General features: G+C 44.9%; 1 protein-coding gene across 2 annotated transcripts in view; it reads left to right on the plus strand.

The window, feature by feature from the left end:
• sema5a (sema domain, seven thrombospondin repeats (type 1 and type 1-like), transmembrane domain (TM) and short cytoplasmic domain, (semaphorin) 5A) overlaps window positions 1-21,605 on the plus strand; it is a 162,190-nt gene that overhangs the window by 91,224 nt on the left and 49,361 nt on the right. For both annotated transcript variants that reach the window (XM_084048370.1, XM_084048369.1), the window contains 3 exons: window positions 9,893-10,097; window positions 13,460-13,667; window positions 16,640-16,757. In XM_084048370.1, the coding sequence (XP_083904496.1) occupies window positions 9,893-10,097; window positions 13,460-13,667; window positions 16,640-16,757 (531 nt within the window). The remainder of the gene's footprint in view (window positions 1-9,892; window positions 10,098-13,459; window positions 13,668-16,639; window positions 16,758-21,605) is intronic.

Below are 21,605 nucleotides of genomic sequence, written 5' to 3' on the forward strand. Positions count from 1 at the left end.
AATAGATGGTAAAAGAATTGAGGCTGGGAACTTTTGTGTGTTTTTATGTCAAAAATCCAATTCTTAGTTACTTCCTGCATGTCAAACAAAAACTTAACGTGTGATTACAGCAGCAAGCCCCTGTGAATAACCATGAATCATTATTTCAGTCAACTGTGTGATTCCCATAGCTCAATGTTTCTCCACGCGCAGCTGATTCTCATTATGCAGACAGTACAGGGCTGCTGCAACTTCTGTTCTGAATGAAATTCAGGATGACGGCCGGAAACGTGCATTTATAAACTTAAACAGTACACTAAAATATGTATCTGAAAACATTTGAGGTGAGAAATAGCTAATGCAGTAACATAAAAGTGCCTCGGCACTGCTTCTCTCTCTGCCTCGTGGTGCGCAAGTGCAAAGGCAGTGTGTTGCATTTAAATCGATCAGTGGCGTCAGTTCAGCAAAAGCTAAGGTATGGCAAGGTTAGGGTTGGCAACTCCTAAAGATTAAAATAAGGGACACCTATCCTGGGCGTGGCCGAAAAACGTTTTGGGGGTCAAACCCCCCAAAACCTAGGTATAATGCATAGAAAACTATGCATTATACCTATAACACAATACAAACACAATGGTCTTACACCTGCATTAGGCTACTATTCATGATTTTCTTTTGTTTTTTTATTTAAAAAAAACTTTTTTTATAAAAACAAATCTTTTTTTTCTTTTGAGCCAAGGTATGGCACCTGCCATACCATTGACGCCCCTGAAATCGATCCCATAAGCCCGAGCTGACGGGACAGTCGGCTGAGACTCTTGATTGGCTGAGACACAACCAGCCTCTGTTTTACACGATAAAAGTAGCCAAAAAAAGCCATTTCAGCTGGACTTTAAGTTACCATGGAAACTTTTGCCTACTTCTTTAGTGAACTGCATTACATACAGGACAGTTGAAAAAGCCCACGGCATGTAAGAAAAGACATATAGCTCTGTGTCGATTGAGGCCATGTGCTGGTACGAGTTTAACAGTCATTTGGGAACTGTATCTCGGATGCTCAGTCAGTTATTCAGGCACTCAGGATGTTGTGCATAAATTACTGCACCATTACTGGTTCATGTTTACGCTCAGAGTTGAATTTACACTCAAGATTTTAGATGTGTGGGACGTAACCCAGGGCCAACATTGCCCACTCAACAAACCACACAAACAATCTGACATTCTGCATGTTGACTAGTGAGTGAACTGTTCTCCACCTAATCTCTCAAGAACAGATTCTGCTCTCCGCTTGAATCTGTCGGGGGGGTTCGTCATAACGTGTACGCACTGGCCTACAAGTGGTCGTGCCTTCAGATTAGGAAGCAGGCCGCGCTTTACCCAATGAAATGTAGTGGGCGGGATTTACTGTCTGTGCTCTCGCTTCCCACTTAAAACAAACCGAAACTCATTTAACAATAGCATCCTCGGAGCAGACAAAACCACGGAAAGATATTCACATTTTAGCTGCTCTTTCATCATAGAAACAAGTGGGCTTATAGCCAAAACGATCCATGTTCTCTGGGAGAAGTGGTGTTAGTGTTCCGTGTAGAAATATTGTTAGTGGGAATGAAAACATAAGCGCACCGCCGGAAGTGGAGTGCTGAGGGCAGACCAAAAACCCCGGTTTCCTTGCGCAGAGGTGCTCCATTTTGCTCCCCCCAGAGCCAAGTGAAAGAGTAAAAAACAGCAGAGGGCGCTGTTTTTCCTTTTTATTTGGCGATGGGTTCCCAGATTGTTCTCCACCTAATCATTTTTTTTTCTCCATTTAAACCAATTACTTGTGTTTAATGTTTTCTTGACTCAAACAAGTGTATAAGAACATTGCATGGATACAGCTATTATATAAACATTTAATATAAATCATGCAAGATCAAAGAATAGACCTAAAAATCTAAGTGGGTAGAGTTTTAGTGGAAGAAAAGGCAAGTAGGCTGCTCTTTTGTTGTAATGGGACACAAGACAACTGGACAAAATGTAGTATTTTTACAGAGTCACATTTTGTCTGCCCCTTCAATTAAACATAAAGCAGTCAATAAAATTACTGAAGACGGGCCCTGAACGCTGCTACGTGTGTGATTTGATTGGTGCCTGAAAAGAGTCACCGTTTAATTCCCAGCGCTAGTCATGTGTGTCCACATGAATTCGTGCATGTGTCCTTCCTGATGAACCTGTCTCAGAATCGCAGCAGCAGCCTCTTTCCTCCCACTAATTTCTTCTTCCCTTCAATAAGCCCTTGCTCTGCTCATGGAGGACCGGGGCATTAATGACCGCTTGTTACAAAAACCAAGTCATTTTACAATGGCTAGTGTCATTAGAACATCCTATAGCCCTATCCTATGGACTGTATAGTATCTCCTAATAATTGCCTCGTGTCTCCTACAAGTGGCACTTTATGTTCGTACTCTTTCCCCAACCCCAGAGGGGCCAAAAAAAGGAGCGCTGTGACGCCTCAACCCGATTTGAGGCTCTGCTCCGTACGGATGTTTTATTATGAGAAGTGCTAGCTCTCTGTGGTGGCAGGCTCAGGAGATAGCGAGAGGGGGAGGGTGGCGTGGGTGTAATCCACACAGCGTTTTGTGTGTGTGTGTGTGTGTGTGTGTGTGTGTGTGTGTGTGTGTGTGTGTGTGTGTGTGTGTGTGTGTGCGTGCGCGCGTGCGTGCGTGCGTGCGTGCGTGATTGAATTCCCTGGGGTCTGGCTGCCAGTGGGGGTGACACACGCCTGGCTACACACATGTTCCCTATCACGGACCCCTCGATCATGTTACCAACAGCTCAGTGGGGTTATGAGCGCGTGCAGCGCGCACTGCCTGCCAAGCTCTTACTCATGCAGTATCCGCAAAGACATGAGAAATGCTCACGCACAGAAGGTGTCAGCTTTCTCAGTTTATGAAAAAGAAAATAGAAAGAATACCATACACACACACACACCTTTGTCAGCATATAACGTCAAGCTGGGTGGAAAAGAAAAACAATTTCCTCTATCTGGTCAGAGCGGACCACAGTTTTAGTGTGTTCAGCATACCGTGGGTGCACTACAGCAGGTTCAGAGGTATAGTACTGTGGGCTTTCATAGGGCTGTGTTCCGTGGGGATAAACTGGGATTTGCTGTCTCCACTCTATCCTCTCTCTTCTTTCTCTCTCTACCTTGGCTCAGTCAGGATTGCTGCTGCTCCTCAGACACTGCTGGACCGGAGCACAGTTTATCTAGGTTTCTGTGACATCTTCATCAAGCATTTGTCAATGTTGGAGAGGATTAGATTTACGAGCATTGGATTTATGGCAGGGTGCCGTTGATGTAAAATGGCCTGACCATGTATTCAGCCCTTCACACATGGACAGACACACGCGCAAGCGCGCACGCACACGCGCGCACACGCACACGCACACGCACACGCACAGACGCACAGACGCACAAGAGGCCGGCAACCATAAAGGTTGCCAGGCATGTGCGGAACCACACACACAAATACACCCACACATGTGGAGAGCTACAGCTTCCTGCCAGGGATAATTATGCCTGTGAATCCATCACTCAACTCACACCGTCCATTGATTGAGAGCTTCAATCCCTGTCTGTCTGGAAGAAAAACCTCCCCATTCAATTAAACACTATGGATTGATCCAGCCGGGCTTATTCGGGCTATGAATCATGTTCTCTGTGCATTAGGACCTAATACCGTCACCGTGTAGTATAGGTTTTCTGTCACACTGTAATTGCTTACTGTAAAAGGCACTTGTGTAGGTGAGCTCCATATTGTATGTAGGGAAATATATGTTAATTTAAAACTTTGAGCCAAATCCAGGCAGGCAACAGCATAAGCTAACATGCTAAATTAACACGCTTGCTATACAAGGCACTTGTGGGTGAGCTCCATATTGTATGAAGGGATATATGTTAATTTAAACTTTGAACCACATCCAGGCAGGCAACAGCGCACGCTAACATATTGTGAGGGCGACGGGGAAAGCTGTGCCAACAACCCACGTTCCCGGGGAGCATAATGTGCCCTCATAGCACATTCCTCCCATTTACCATCTATGTACACTCGTAACACTTGTAACTCCTTCCATTTACCATCAATTACGCTTTAAAAACCAAAAGCCTGAAATGAAACGCTTGCATTCAAATCTGTCACTTTCATTCGATGTGAACTATCTCATATAAGCTGACAGGCCATCAGTATTTAAATCCAAACCAATTCCTTAGCATTATTATTATTATTATAATGTTGTACTTTATATGAGAGTGCGTTCTACTGCAGGCTGTGCCTGCGGGTATAGTGCCAGACCGCAGTGCCATTGCAGTGTGCTGATGATGAAGGAGACAGCTGAGCATCATACGGGCCCCGGGCCAAATAATGTTTCTGTCCCTCACCTTGACTTGCCTGGGACAATCACACATCATGACATCAATCACTCATACGCTCATGGATGCCATGGGCCACCATCTGAGCTTCATCACACTGTCTGTCACACACACACACACGCACACGCGCACACACACACACACACACACACACACACACACACACACATCCCTCACATCCTCTGCATAAGAAGGAGACAAAATACAGCTCTGGTTGCTGTGTTCGGTCCCCATATAAAGTGCAGCATAGCACAGCTCACACATATTTAAACACATATACAGAAGAGCACCCAAGAGTAAACACACATGTGCACGCACAACCGCCGAGTCACATTTCCCTGTCCTTTGGGGTTTTAATGCCCCATCTCCTCTTTATGGCGAGGGCACTGATCCGTCACCCATCCCAAAGGGAAACCTTCACGATTCTCATCTGTCAGCCTTGGGAAGGCCAGCCATTGATTTGGATAAAGTGTCTGTGCTGTTGCTAGTCACTGAAGGATATCTATCTATCCACCCATCCCTCTACAAACCTGAGGCCCTGCCCAAGAGAGCCACCCTGCACCTGCTCATTCATCGTTAGCCTGGGTACATGGTACTGTACATGACCTATGTAAAACAAAAAGGTAGGGGAAAGGGTTTACCATTTTCTGGTTTACTGTAGATTATCATAATTTACACAGTAGCCATTTTTCTGTAACGTCATACCAGGGGGCTGGGAAACCCCACCCGATTGACAGGCAATAACCCACAGCATAAACGGCTCCAAATTCATTGTCAAGATTGATCGCTGATGACACGTTTTTCTCAAACAACAACGAGAGGGCCTGCCTGGAGGAGGTGGCATATCTGTCGTAGTGGTTCCACTGAGTGAGATAATCGTGGACTTCTGTACACAACAGCAGAGTTGTGTACAGAGCCCCCCCCCCCCCTTAACACAGATGGATTGGGTGAACAGCTTCAAGTACTACGGTGTACACATCACAGAGGACCTGACATGGAAAATGCAAACAGAGACTCTGGGAAAGAAGGCTAGACAAACAGCCGTACACCACCTCAGGCAGCTAATTCAAAGTCCCAGGGAAGGTTCTGAAATCGTTTGACTCTACAGAGCATCCTGACAGGGGCCATCACCGTCTGCTACGGGACTAGCTACTCCCAGGGCCTGCGAGGCTGCACGAGCCAGGCTGCAGAAAGTGGTGCGGTCTGCCGAGCACACAACATAGGGGTTCCCTCCCATGCAGGGAACAACGCGTTGTGCGATGCGACGCGTTGTGAGCTTGTAGATCTGCTATTTTTAAACATTTTAGTACTTTTACTTTTGATACTTTAAGTATATTTTGATGCCAATGCTTTTGTACTTTTACTCAAGTAACATTTTGAACACAGGCTAGGGCGGCCATAGCTGGGTGGTTAGTGATCCCGCCTACGGAGCCAGAGGCCCTGGTTGCCGCAGGTTCGATTCCCGGCCAGGACAGCATATGTGTCGATGAAATGAAATTTGTCCCTGAGCAAGACTCTTAACCCCTAATTGCTCACAGGTTCTCATTGGAAACAAGACCGCAAGGACTTTCATGAACGACCTGTTAACTCATTCCCTGCCTAGAACGACTAAAACGACTTCTGTTTAAAGCCATGCCTGCCTAGAACGACTAAAACGACTTTTTAAAAAAATAAAAAAATAAAAAATATTTTTAAAAAAAAAAATTTTTTTTTTTTTTTTTTTTTTTTTTTTGGACCCAAAGACCAAGGAGATATGATTTTTCGAAGATATAGACTCCCATCCACTTCCTTGTTAACTTAAAACTTAAAAAATCTGTATCTCGGCTCCTGAGTACTTTTTTTTTTCAATGAAAAATCTTGGCGGTGTTCAAACGGGCCAGAAATAATTCTGGCAGTGAATGAGTTAAAAGGAATTATCCTTATCCTAGGCCTTTTACTTGTAACAGAGTTTTTAGCCGCATGCTGAAAGCTGGCGGCTCTACAGACAGACTAAGACCTAGTCCGACACCCAAGCGACACCCAAGCGACACCTGAGTGACACCTAAGTGTCATTGGCTGTCCTGGCTGTCCTTCACTCCTTTAAGCCAATGGCGACACGAATGGGGAGACGGCCCGCCCCCCGCAGTAACCCTGCTCCGCTGCCTCCCCTCATTCACAGACAGTGCAACTTTTACTGCAGCCTCAGGCAGGAGGGTTAGCCTAAATGCTAGCGTGCTTCATTAGACCTAGTTTGACTATTAAGTTATTATTTGGCCATGTTCACACTGACTTCAATCTTAGCTATTGTTGGGAAGACCCGTGTGGTGTCACAAAATGTTGCCACCACTTAATATAATATAAAAAACATTAGAGCGTTTAGCGTTGCAGATTCTGTGACGCTAAATGTTGCCAGGTTTGGCCAGAGAAACAAGCAATCCAAAAAACAAGTAATCAGGTCTATGAAAAGATTGGGGCAAAAAAAGCCTACCGCATGCGGCTTTATTATGACTTTGGTCATTTCTTGTTTTATATTGTGGTATTGCTACTTTTACTTAAGTAAAAGATGTGAGTACTTTTTACACCACTGCTCCCATGCCTGCAGGACGCATACCACAGCAGGTGTTTGAGCACAGCAAAAAGGATTCTGAAGGACAAACATCACCCCAGAAATGTATTTTCTGTGCTGATGTAGACACAGAAGAGCCTGAGGTGTCTCAAACCTCACGGCTCAAGACTCGGCAATATTTTCACCCTGAGGCTGTCAGAGCCCTGAACTAGGACAAAAAAAAACAATACAACAAAACAAAACTGCCTTCAAGCTGTAAACACCCCGGATTACCTCAGGGCTCTATACTGGTGACTTTTCTGTTTTTGCTCTACATTTAGATATCTTCGCGGAAAACAGCCGATCTACAAGCTCACACTGCGTCGCAACACGGACACGGCCACGTCACTCTGACTCAGACATAACCATAAACAAACCCGATATTCTCATACTGTATATACTATATAGGCATATATGAAGATCCGGTCATCCAGAGCTACAGGTTCGACCGCTATATGCCCATATATGGCTATATGCATATATTTATGAGACCGACCGACTTAAAACTCGATGTGCGCATCGGCAAGGACTCGAGGGAGTGTGGTGCCCGCCGCCGAGTCGCTCGGATATGCGGTTGTCCAGAACCACCGATCCAACCGATATGTCCATACATGGGCATATATGGTTATCCAGTTGTCCAAAACTGCCGATACAACCTAATACTCCCATACAGTATATGGCCATGCCAATATACAGGGTATGGGCACTATACTAATGACATCTCTATCTAGGCAACCAACCAAAATATAGACATGAACAAAGTCAGTCGGGATCGGGATGTAGCATTCGCTAAATTACATGAAATTAGCAGACAGCGGAGCATGCCCACCAACCTTTCGCTGCTATATGAGTGAGTGACTCACATAAAATCCTCTTGAATCACAATCCATCTACATTTTCTGCTCTCCGTTCTCCATCTCTCAGAGCAGGCCTGTAGTGGTCGGTGCTTAACGCCGGCTTAAAAGCCTGATTCATACTTCATCTGCGTGCGACACCATCGCGCAACGGAGCAGAAATCAGGCTTAATGCTCTGTTGAAGCTACTATCTTCATCCACCCAGCACTACCTCCATTTGGTTGGCTGGTATAAAAGAAAGAGATGACAGGGTATCTTTTTCCATTTACCACTCACCTTGGTGAAGAAAGGGAAGGCAATATATTCACCTTGCTAGAAAGAAGGGATGACTGAAGCTTTTCTTCCAAAATAACATGGCAATGTCCTACCAAAATAAACCCTTTACCTGCAGTATTTGTGAGTGCTATTGTATTGGAGGTAACTGATGATTCTGTTTTCTCCACATCGTCATGCACAGATTCATAGTTTACACACACGCACGCACTCACGCACACACTTTAAATGGCTTTTGTGTTTATTTTGCATTTTATTTGTTATGCATTATGTATAAAACACTTAGAATTGCTTTTGTGTATGAAATTGTCTCCTGAGTCCAGGAAAATATAACCTCAAACTAAATTGTAATTTTGAAAGCAAGCATATTTCACTTAGTGGGACAACTTTAGCAAAAGCCTGCTGGAATGAAAAGGAAAAATCGGATGAGATGCTTGATGAAAGCAAGATAATCTGTATGGAAGAATGGAAGGACTATATTCAGTAAAATTAGGTTTCTCGCCATGTCTTAGATTCAATTTATGTTGTTACACCATTCTCCTGTTCTTTAATTCTTTTTACATTCAGAAAGTATATTTTGTTACGATAGTACTATTTTCTATCGTTGTGGGACTCATAATAATGTAGTTCTGAAAATGTCCTTTCAGAACTACATTATTATGAGTCTCACAACGATAGAAAATAGTCATGTGTTCTTACATCACCCTCACTGTATTATATAGTACATTATGAACAAAGCAAGCAGGTGGCAAGGAAACTGTGATGATAATTGCCTCCCACACTTCAGTTGCTCTTTCAATCATTTCATCCCTTAGTACCTCCTACATGTCTTGCGATACTACTGACTTCAGAGCAGTCAAGGAATACTGTTCTTCAAACGTACTGTATCTCCTTGTCTTTGTAACATTCAATACGTGGGGATATCAGTCAGTCAACGCTCTCTGTGCAGGAAGCAGGAAATCGAAAAGCACCAAGATTATCCGCACGGTAATCTCTCCAGACAGATCTGCAATTTGCAATGAAAATCTGTCAGCATGATTGCTGGATAGTTTGGTATCCTAGGGCATCGGTTCTCAAAGTGGGGTCCGGGGACCCCCAGGGGTACTTGAGAGGGTTCCAGGGGGTCCCCAGCTAAATGATGGATAGGAACCAAATGGACCCTTATGGGTCTGTAACTTTACAGACCCATAAGGGTCAATAACATTGATTTTACTATATAAATTGGGGTCCCAGGGATAGAAATGCCATTAAATGAGGGTCCGTACTCCGTAGCCCTAATGCATGTCAAACTGGGGGTCCTTGAAACTAAAATGGTTGAGAATCACTGCTAGAGAGCCGTACAAATATTCTCTTATGGGGGTCCCTGGCTTGTCTTTTCGAATGGGGGTCCGCGGGCTAATAAGTGTCAATTTGGGGGTCCTTGACATGAAAAAGTTTGAGAACCACTGTCCTAGGGTGCAGGCCCTATAGCAGGAAGCAAGCTGAAATTTTGCATAAAGGGGCAAAGCCATGCCTGATTTCCTGTTACTCGGGCATTCAAACAAGCTTGCCCCCAGACTCAGAGGTTAAAAGAAATATATTTTTTAACAGCTGAACAGGTTCCCAGAATGTCTGCATGGTGATGTAGCTGCACAGACATCAAACACTATCCTTTCTCACCTCCGCCTCAAGGGTCAATGGCCTCAAGAGCGGCTCGAGAGCCAGGCGCAGTGAATTCTGGTTATCTTAGGATCAGACAGCTACGGGGAAAGTTTGTGTTCAGTCGTTTCATTCTTTACCTTCCACACCTGTCTCCACAGTGCGGCACCATCGACTATGGCTCCTACGTCAACCTGACTGAGAGGAACCTGCAGGATGCTCAGAAGTTCCTGCTCATGCATGAGGTGGTCCAGCCTGTGGTGCCCGTGCCATACTTCATGGAGGACAACATTCGCTTCACGCATGTAGCCGTGGACGTGGTGCAGGGCAAAGACATGGTCTTTCACATCATATACCTGGCCACTGGTAGGTTGAGTGTGTGTGTGTGTGTGTGTGTGTGTGTGTGTGTGTGTGTGTGTGTGTGTGTGTGTGTGTGTGTGTGTGTGTGTGTGTGTGTGTGTGTGTGTGTGTGTGTGTGTGTGTGTGAGAGTGAGAGTGAGTGAGTGAGTGAGCGTGCAATGCCGCGCATGCTTGTGTATGTAAGTTTGATGTGCACCAAATGAATCTACTAAAGTGATAACTCTCAAGTATTTGAGACTTTTTTTTTGCTGGCATTTCTGCTGCCAAAGCCATTCACTCCCACCTCATATGAAAATATGCACAGGACATGATGTACGCTTAAACACAAAATTTAGCATGACAAATGTGGAAGTGAGAAGAAGAAGAACACGAAACAACTGACACTACAGTCACCTGTAGTGACCACCAGTCACCATCGGTGTCACCAAATCGACCATAAAGAACGTTGTGTGGGCCTTTTGGAAGCTTGCATGTGTGCGTGCGTCCGTCCTGCCATTTATGTGCTGCTATGTGACTTTTTAAGACCTTGAACTGTGCTCTGGGGACAAGGAGGGAATAGAGCAGTGTCAGGAAAGGAAATTAATTCAATAGATCTGTAACTCCGAGGAGACTTCAAAGTCCTCTGACACTAATGTGATTGCTCTTTACTGCACCTCCATGTGTCTCCCATATGCACTGGAGACACGCACAAACATACACAAACCATATAACGCCCACATGCATACGCACACCACATTGACACACACACACACACACACACACCACATTGACACACACACGCGCGCGCGCGCACACACACACACACACACACACACACACACACACACACACATGCCGCATGAAACACACAGCTACACACTCTCACCCACGATATACACGCACACAGTCAAACTACACACACGCAGACTCATCAGACCACATATCACTCACACTCAGTCCCTCGCCAAGAGATTGTAAACACCATGAAATTGCAACCAGTCGTCTGTCAAAAGAAGACATGCCGGTAATGAATAACACATACGTAGAATATGCACACTGCCAAACACACGTTACAGAAAGGACAGCTACACTTTGACTTGCACACACACACAAGATCCCATCTGAACTCCAAGGTAGCAGCCCACTGGCTGATCAGCAGACTGGCCCAATATGCTGAATTTAGATTAGTTCAGTAGGCACATTTTCCTTCTGATGACAGTAATAGCTGAGAGATTGTGCCCTTTCCTGGTTTGATTGAGTGGGCATATAAAATTCAGAGCAGCAAAGTACCACACGCTAATGCCGTGCGACATTGCGAGATGGTGAAATGATCCAATCAGTGAAAACATCAACTTAATGATAGACATTCATCAACCTTTTGGGCTGCAGTATATGTTCGAATTGCCTTGTAGATTGTTGGAATTATATACGGTCCCATAAAGACTAAAACATTTTCATAACATACTGTACATAAATAATTGCCCCCAAAAATATATATATTTTCACAGTATAGAGAGAGAAAATAGCTGCGCGGCCAAAGTATTTGTAGATGTACTTCCAGGGTCCAAAATATATTTTAATACACGAGTCCATCCCTGCATTTTCACCCACCATCTGTTCGGGCTATGGGAACACGACTACAGATCCAATAGAACCATTGCATTAAAGGCAATCTGGACTGTGGGACCAGAACCGCAAAGAATTGACTTCCTCACTCCCTGCATGATGCCAATTGTCAATGCCCATGTGCAAGCTTAGATAAACTGGTCGACCCACTGAGGAGAAAAATGGACGAGGACTTAATAGAATTACTGACAGAACTTACCATGCACTGAATGGGAAAATATACATAGTAACCGGCTTTTTAATTTATACATCTAGGCCTACTAGGATGACTGCTAATGTCAACATATGATCTTCCTGTTGCAGCCTCAATGTTGTCTTAGCGGATAATAAGCATGTTGCATGCCTGTGCACGGACACACAAACACACTTACACATACTGTACTGTACATATATAGTGTACAGTACACACACTGACACAGTCATGTACACACCTGTTCCAGATCACTAGCTCTGGCCTTGGCACTGTGGTAAGATAATTCCCCTCCTATTGTTTGCATGCATGCTGTGAATGTGATCAATGCAGCAAAGAACGAGAGCTGCCACCTCCGCCAGTTCTCTAACCAGGCCCCAATGAAAACATCTGAAACAGTGCCAAGGCCCATTAGCGCTGGCTAGCACACATTATCTAATCACAGGCCATTAGCGCTCAAAAGCACTCTCTCCTGATTGGGGCCATTTTTGTGGTACCTGATCGCTCCACTTGAGGTCCCAATGATGTTTAAGGGGTTCTAACATAGTATTCCCTAAATATATCCTGTGGCCACACCTGGTCTGCAGCCGATTTCACCAAGAGCTTGCTTTAGACTGCAGTCCTCGATGGTAATCTGAGCCGCACAGCAGCATCTTGGATGGTTAGGAGAAAACTTCCTTAACTTTTGTAAGAGTGCTGCTCTATATATAGTTACCTACCCAATTATACCAAGATGAGTCTTACTTAAGGCGCACTAGAGAACATTGATACTGTTTCCTCCACACAAAAAGGCATAACTATGCCTCGACTAAAAAAACACCTCAAGGGCAAAAACTTAACTCTTTTATTTCCCACCTTGAAATTGAATTAGTAATTTCACCCTTCCTCTTTTGCCATTACATGCACCTCATTAGTTTTTACTCACCCCGGGGACAAAATGCATAATTGATGATGTTTGTTTTGAGTTCCATCCCTGAGGAAAATCTGCCCTAATCCCCCCACCCTCATCCACCCAGTCACCCTCTCCCCCCAATGCGGTCGCAGGGGAGTTTCCCTCATGAAAGGACACCCAACAGAAAGGTCAGGAGATACTGAAGAATGACAATGATCAGACACTCGCCTCTGTCAGAAGAACTACAAAGTCATTTCATCACTTGGAGCAGCATGTCGCGAAAGACGAATGACTCTTGGCCAGAAGTGGAGTGCTCCAGCAGTGCACCAGGCCCCATGCGGTTGAATCTCACAGTGATGTGTGTGTGTGTGTGTGTGTGTTGATATCGTAAGCTTGGTGAACCACCAGTCTTCCTGACAGTCTTATTTCACAGCCACAGTATTAGGGAGCAATTTTTTTGCGGTTCACACAGAGTTCAGAACAGCTCGCACGCACCCATGCTCATCCGAGGTACGCATTTCCCTGTCTTCCATTTTTGGCGTCTGTCTACCTACTCTCTCCATTTCTTTCCGATGTGCTGTCTCTCCCGAACTCTCTTTCTTCCTCAACTTCTCCTTCAATATTTCTCCTCCTTTTTTCGTCATTTCTCGTTGTGACCGGGGGTCTTTGTCTCTCCTCTAGACTACGGTACGATTAGGAAGGTGCTGTCCCCTCTCAACCGGTCGGCGGGGAGCTGCCTATTGGAGGAGATCGAGCTGTTCCCACTCAGGAAAAGGCAGCCAATCAGGAGCCTGCTGATCCTGCACAGCCGCAGTGAGCTGTACGTAGGTGTCAGGGACCAGGTCATCAAGATCCCGCTAATGAGGTGCAGCTACCACAAGACCAGAGAGTGAGTATGCAGACACGTACATGCACACACACACACACACACACACACACACACACACACACACACACACACACACACACACACACACACACACACACACACACACACACACACACACACACACACACACACACACACACACACACACACACACACACACACACACACACACACACACACACACACACACACACACACACACACACACACAGACAGACAGACACACAGAGGAGAACAATGTGAAAGAGTGGTGGTCTAGGACGTCCTAAGCCAGTGGTTCTCAAACATTTTCATGTGAAGTACCCTCAAATTGATATGTATTTGGCCACGGACCCCGAAAATGAAAATATGTTATAATGTCTTTGACAAGATGTTCTACTTTGTGGCACCGCCATGTCACGGACTATAAATTAGGCTTAATGCTCATAAGTTGCCCTTTATATGACAGAGTTAGACCTGTGTGACGGCGAGGGGCCCTTCATTGAGATTTAAAAGCCTTTAAAATCTGCTTTTGTCTGGGCCACTCGAAGTGCCAAGAGCTCCACTCTGCCCCAAAGTCTGCCTGTTTCTCTCTCTTGCTCTCTCTCTCTCTCTCTCTCTCTCTCTCTCTCTCTCTCTCTCTCTCTCTCTCTCTCTCTCTCTCTCTCTCTCACACATACACTCTCTCTCTCCATTGCTCTCATTCACACACTCAAACATGCACCTCTCTCCCTCACACAATGTTCTCGAATTGAGTTTCTGTCTGCCTGAGAGACACTCTATTGACCTATAATTATTAATGTATTTTTATTTGCCAAAGAAAACAAATGTGACGCCATTGGTTTCTACAGACCGTAAATGAAGCCTATTTTTCAGCGATTTTAAATCTGCCATCTTTCTATATTCGGTCCGAAATGCTAACAGAAATGAATGCTATTGGCTGCAACTGCAGCAAGGGCGGGTCTTCACTCAGAAACCCTAGATACAGTACATACCCTACTTTATCATTTATGGGACCATAATTTACTAAACGCATATCATGATGATTTAAAAAATACTTTAAACTAGCGATTGAAAACAAAGTGTTTATGAAAAGGTTTACTAAGGTAATAAAATCAAGTGTCAAGTTCGCCCCAAAACCTCATTGACTTATAATGTATTGCGACCAGAGAAGGTGAAATAGTGACAACTGCTGGGCCATTAATAGGAACAGCAGGCTGAACGAGAACCCGGACGTGAGCTTCAATTCCAACGAAGGGGGTTTGCCCCTTGGTTCTCAGCCAAGAAAGAAATCACACGTTAGCATTTAAAACAGAATCGCACCTGTAACTGTTGTCCCAGGCAAAATAGATGTTATTGGGAGTGATTGTAAGATCAATGCCTTTATGTAAATAAGACGCTTGTTGTTATTTGATAGTTTTTCACCCATTGTTGCTCTCCTTGAAGTCGAGCCAACCGCAAACCTTTCAACTGTTATTTTGTGTTGTGCAAGGCAGATTGATGCAGGCAGAAAGATGTAGACACACAGGCAGGCAGACATAAACAGAAGCACAGACATACAGACAGACAGACAGACAGACAGACTTTTATCAAAACAAACGGATGACCAATAAAGAGACATGGACAAACGGAAGTAAAGAGAGACAAGGACACGCAGCTACCGTGCCGATGCTGACTGACACTTGAAGTGAGCGCTGGAGAGTTCACTGTTCACATTTCCTTAAGGGCTTTAACGATTTTGAAATATTAGACAGCTTGTCTCTGTATTTCACTGTGGATGTGTGAGAGAGACCCTGCGGTTCAGTGACCGGCAATGTAGACGCTGTAATTCCCTTCAGGCCCTTTAAAAAGACAGGTATTAGCTTGTTCCTTTTCCCTTTCATCTCGCCTTGCTGTCGTCACCCATGATACCCCTGTCTGAGCAGAAATAGTCCATAACTCTCTGGCTATTGTTACCCCCTAGACACTACGTCAGCTGCTGTGTGTGTGTTTGTGTGTGTTATGATTGTAAAGGGTGTGTGTGTGTGTGTGCGTGTGCGTGTGTGTGTGTGTGTGTGTGTGTGTGTGTGTGTGCGCGCGCATGCGTTGCATTTTTGCATCCAAGGATGAAGATACCCTCGCACCCTCGCGTGTGAGCGCTGTGGCATTTCTGCCTTTTCTTCACCCACTTGCGTGCATGGATGAGTTGCGTAGTTGCCCTCTCATGTACGAGCGCACGTGTACGTTTGTGTGGTGGCTCATTGTTATGGCTCGCAAGGACACCTTTGGTTACATTTCACACTGCGTTGATGCCTGTGGCTCCGAGATATGTCATTGTGTTGTCACTCCAATCTCATATTTGCATGAAACGAGAGACATCAGGCCTTTTTATTGCACTCCATAAACCACCGGAGGGAGTTGGAAGAGGCAAGAGAGCATGGACAGCTCAGCTATCCCCGGCACGGCATTTTTTTTGCCAGCATGACAGGCTTGTTTGAGTCAGAAATGTATGCAAACACAGAAACATAATCCCGGTGTTTGGCGGAAGATTACCTGAATAATCAGTCAGCACATTGTGTGTGTGTGTGTGTGTGTGTGTGTGTGTGTGTGTGTGTGTGTGTGTGTGTGTGTGTGTGTGTGTGTGTGTGTGTGTGTGTGTGTGTGTGTGTGTGTGTGTGTGTGTGTGTGTGTGTGTGTGTGTGTGTGTGTGTGTGTGTGAGTGTGTGAGAGAGACATCATTTCAGCTGCTGATGTTACGCATGCATGCACATTTATTCATACAGCAGCAAACAAACACAAACATCTTTCCTCTATTGTCGGTCACAATTCTCTCTCTTGTTTTCTAGCATATCACTCTCCCTCTCTTTCTCTATGATATTTTTTTTTGTCTGCTGCCGAACATGGCTCAACTATGTGCATCTCTAGGTTGTCTTTTTAAACTATACATACATGCTCACTTGCTGTTCTCCACCCCCCCCCCCCCCACCCCACCCACCCATTCCTTCTTCTCCCAGAGCATGCATAGGAGCCAGGGATCCGTACTGCGGCTGGGACCTGGTGCTCAAGAAGTGCACCACGCTGGAGGAGAGCGTCCGAATGAGCCAATGGGAACAAAGCATCACCAAGTGTCCCGTGAGTACCGGCCGGCCACGTTTCTCTCTCTCTCTCTCTCTCTCTCTCTCTCTCTCTCTCTCTCAAACTCCCTTGCTTTATCTTCAGAAGAAACTTTAAAAACACAATTATCTTTGCTCTGCCTCCCCCAGCACTCTCACTCGCTTTTTTTCTCTCCACATTTCGCTATAAAACCCACAGTGCTCTGTAGTCGTCTTGCCCGATAGCTGCAGCCTGCTCTGTATTCCCTCCGCACACCAACACACACGCACACAACTTAAAAACAACAGCCCCTCTAAAAGCAGACAACATCTGACGAGCTCTCCCAAAGAAAAGCACCTTGGGACCGAACAACTTGTACTTTACTGGAGTGCAAAGCACCCTGGGAATGAGCGGCAAGCGGCACTTTAGTCATCCATCCTCTGTCTGCATGTTCATTAGCCAAACAGACCCTCCATTTCTTTTCCTCTCCACCCACATTTGGGAGAGGTATTAGGGAGAGGTAGCTATCTATTTCAGCTCGACGCGGCTAAATGAAACGGTAATTGTTCCACAGGCGTCCATTTTCCACCCAGTGTTGAATGCTGTCGTATGCTTTTATGTGGTTTCATGTTCAGAGGGTAATCTGGCACTACAGTCACCCTGTGGCATCTGTTAACACAGATTCAAATAGGGAAGGATACCGCACACTAAATGCAACTCCATTTAGATTATTTTCGACAAGCTGTCAGGGTATCTGCCTCCACACAGCCCTGACACAAAGTTTGCCACCACTTTTTTCTACACAACCGGATGCCAGAGTAGGAATGATACAACCACGTAACTGGATAGCAATAGTAGACGCAGTGGGCTGGCTTGGGTTGTGGCAGAAACACATGTACAGTTGAATCAGAATGCTCGGAAGCGTAGACAACGAGACCCGATTTTCTGAGTTGATGCTCGGTGTGTTCAGCTTTTGGTACCCAGCATTGGCCGGGTTATTGCATAGATAGAGGGAAGGAGTGAGGGAGGGAGAGAGCCTGTTTTACCCACGCACTAACCCGGCCAATGCTGAGTACTGTAACCTGAACATGCTGATTGACGTGTCGCGAAGTGCAATAACTCCGACAATAACTCTGGCAATGTCGGAGCATTTGTGTGTGTATATATAGACATATGCATATACTATGTATGCTGTATATACTATGTGCTTAGTTACATACTTGCATACACGCACGCACACGCACACACACACACAGACACACACACGCACACGCACACGCACACGCACACACTCTCTCTCTCTCTCTCTCGCGCGCGCTCTCGCTCTCTTAGAGAGACAAGCCATCTGCAGACCTCATTCTATTAGTCCGTAGGCTACCAAAAATAAAATTAAGGATGACTCCTATAACCCAACCCCATGATTATTTCAGTCAACTCCTGATATGCATGTGTGCGCTTCTGCATACCGAGCATACATCATCCACACATGTGCGTGCACATACACATACACATATTATGATCAGTAGTTGACACCTATAACCCAACCCTGTGATTATTTCAGTAAGCCACTGATATTTGCCGTAGACATGTATGCTTGTTCCACAAATTAACCGCCAGTCTCCAGAATATGTACAACATTTTGGCTCTCGTCTATAACGACAATGCCATGTGTATTTGCTGTCACATCGTTATAGAAAATCATTGTCTAAACCAGTTACTCTCAACATGGGTGTGTGCTGTGTGCATCAGCTTCTAGCCCTGGAGAGACAATTTATTTTGCAATTAAATTTACAATTCGATCATGTCTGACTATATATAATCCCTTGTATTGGCATTACAACTGTTGACAGTGTGAGAAATGGATTTGGTTGTACAGAAGAATGCATTAAACATTGTGGCTCATGACTGGCAGGGTTCCAAATTGACATTTTTTGTCAGAAATAATGGCAACTGTTCCTTCATTGTAAAAGACAAAATGTCCTGTCCAATGGCAGAATTTCTGAACGTAGAATAGGAAAGCGAGTGATCAGCAGATGTCATACACGGCAACCTCCCCTGAAGCTTTAGGTTTAATTTTAGAGCCAAAAGCATGACTCTTAAGCTATGTTGGAAGCTTCCATGATGTTCCGTCAGTCAATAGATACACACACACACACACACACACACACACACACGTGTTATCCAGGTGTGTGTGTGTGGGCACCAGTGGGACTCAGGGAACATGTACTGTACTTACTGAGCCTCACTTTAACCAGGTTATATAATCATAGGACCACAATGGAAACAAGTCCCCAGGACTTTTTTTGTGTTATCCTTTTAGCGTCAGACCAGAATGATTAATGCATTCTACTTTATATTCTTCCCACAGAACTGCTCTTGAAAGATGTAAAAAAAAAAAAGGGGGGGGGACGATGACACAATGATCTTTGAAGGAATAGTTCTCATCCTCTGTCTGGCATTTTGTTTTAAAATACAATATGACCATCCTTTTTCGTCAGGGCTGGTATGGCTGACTTCAAGGGATTAAATATGAGCACGTAAAATAAATAGCCTTTATAGGTGTCACGGTTCGTGTAAGGACATTGTAGGACCCAAGTGCAAGGTGAGAGGCAGAGGCAACGCAGTTCAAGTTAAAGTCAGGGACGTGCTGGCCACTGGGAAATTCCAGAAAGGCCTCTCCATTCCAGTGCGCGGCCGTTGCCCGCGCACTTTACGGGCCTCTCTATCTGAGATTCCCAGGCTGAATTAGGGGCCCAGCACGTCTCTGGTTAAAGTATTTATTTTCACCAAACCAAGAGGAGTAAGCACTAAGCAGCAATCAAAGTAAAGGTACAGGCAAAAGTCAAAACACTGGTAAGCAGACAGAATACAAGGAAAACATTGAGGGCGCAGGGAAACTATATTGGGGAAATTAGGGGATCTAAATACAAGGGAACGAACCAACAGATAATTGAAAAACAAGGACATATAAATAGAGAAGGACTAACTAGACACAGGTGAACACAACTGACAATCAACACTGGGATAGGCTGGGGGACTAAGAGGACACAGGTGGAAATACTTAGCCTGGTAAACCCTCCCTCCGGAAATCTCATTTCCATTCGATATCAGGAAGGAGTCTGGCATGAACGACCATTCTGCAATATTGGGGAGTTTCCAGCGAAATCAGGACCTAACCGCGCCTATCAGCGTCGTCGCTCATCGTTCTGTGATTGACAGCTTACGTTGGCCAATCAGGTGGCGAGTTCGAGTGAGCCCGAATGAAGCCGAGTGCAGCCTGAGAGCCGCCGACAAAACACGAACGGCAGCCATTGTTGTTTGTGCGAGTGCCTTCACTTCTTACTTTCGGTTTTAAAACGCTCTCAAACTTCTTTTTTGAGGCACGGAATTTACTATTAACATATCGTTTGGATAGAATTTAGTTGTTTAACTTCATATATGTGGTCAGTTAATCATGACAGAGCCTATTTAAAAATATAAATTTAGAGAACCGGCAGGGGCGGGGAGTGACACGCATGTATCCCAATAAGGCAACCTATTTTCGGCATGTCACATAGTCTGGAGCTCGTCAAAATGAACTGCTGATTGGCTTAAGGGGCTAAAACGATCATTGGTTGAAGGGGTTGTCAGTCAACGGTATTACTCCCGCCCAACTCCAGCCCACAGCCAATATTGCAGAATGAGCAATCATGCCAGACTCCTTCCTGATATCGAATGGAAATGAGATTTCCGGAGGGAGGGTTTACCAGGCTAGGAAATACTGGCAAATCACAGGACTGGTGAGACAAGACAGATAACAGTAGCAACAGAGGAAACCAGGAGACACTAACATACTACAAAATAAAAGCTAGAAAAATGTAAAGTAAAACTCTAACTGCAACTAGAAAACAAGGAAATGAAAAGCACATGAAAATACAACAGGGAGACAGAACATGTCACGGATTGTGACAATAGGTCCTTCCGGGTTATGGCTAGATGGCTTTTTAACCACTTAAACAATATACTTCGTTGAACAGCATCCCCTAGCGGTCTATCCCACTCCTTTTCCCCCTCTTCACTGAAATTAGCTGATTGTGACGCGTTCTGATGAATGTTTGCCTATTACAGAATGGGTACACTAGGGTTCAAATGGTTAAAGAAGAATGCTACCTTGACGCAATTTGAAGTAAAAGAAGCCATCATGCTGTTCAGCTATTTCAGTATTTCTGTTTACTTGTCTGGAGTTGGACGTCAGTCAAAGGATAAGCACTTCAACAGTCTGCAGAGTGTAGGCAGACAGAAGGGGATATGCTTTACCTTACCAGTCTATTCACAAATGCCATCTGGTATCCGAGCCTGGACTCTGCGAGGAAATAAATAAGAATGGCTAAGGTTTGCTTTTTCTGTGGTTTCGGAGAAGGTGTGATGGGAACATGCCTTGGCTACTGTACATTTTCCTGTCTAGGCTTTGACTTAGGTAAGGTAATTCCGACACACCAAATGTTTTTTCTTTTCTTGGCCTGCTGTTCAAGGGCACGAAATGTTCCTCTGAACAGCAAACACTGGTGTTGTTGAGGTGAACAGTGAAGGAAGTCTATTTTAATTCGACACTGTCCATGAAATAAGAAATTATTTACACAATGGTGTGTGTGTGTGTGTGTGTGCGTGTGCGTGTGTGACAGAGAGAGCTACCATCAGCCGCTTTTAAAATCGATTTATCTCTCACGGTAGCATGATATCACTGTGTCTGTACCTCTCTGCTTTCGATTCTCTTCATGTCATTAAATGAAATTACGCAGTTCCTTATCTCAACCGCAGAAGCGCGGGGGGTGGGAGGGGGGGGGGGGGGGGTAATGGCTGGGGGAAAGCGAGACGCGCTGTTGGCTGTCTCTTTCTAGTCACTTGCTT

The sequence above is a fragment of the Gymnoscopelus microlampas genome (genome assembly GCF_963454915.1).
Source record: "Gymnoscopelus microlampas genome assembly, chromosome: 22".
Lineage (NCBI taxonomy): Eukaryota > Metazoa > Chordata > Actinopteri > Myctophiformes > Myctophidae > Gymnoscopelus > Gymnoscopelus microlampas.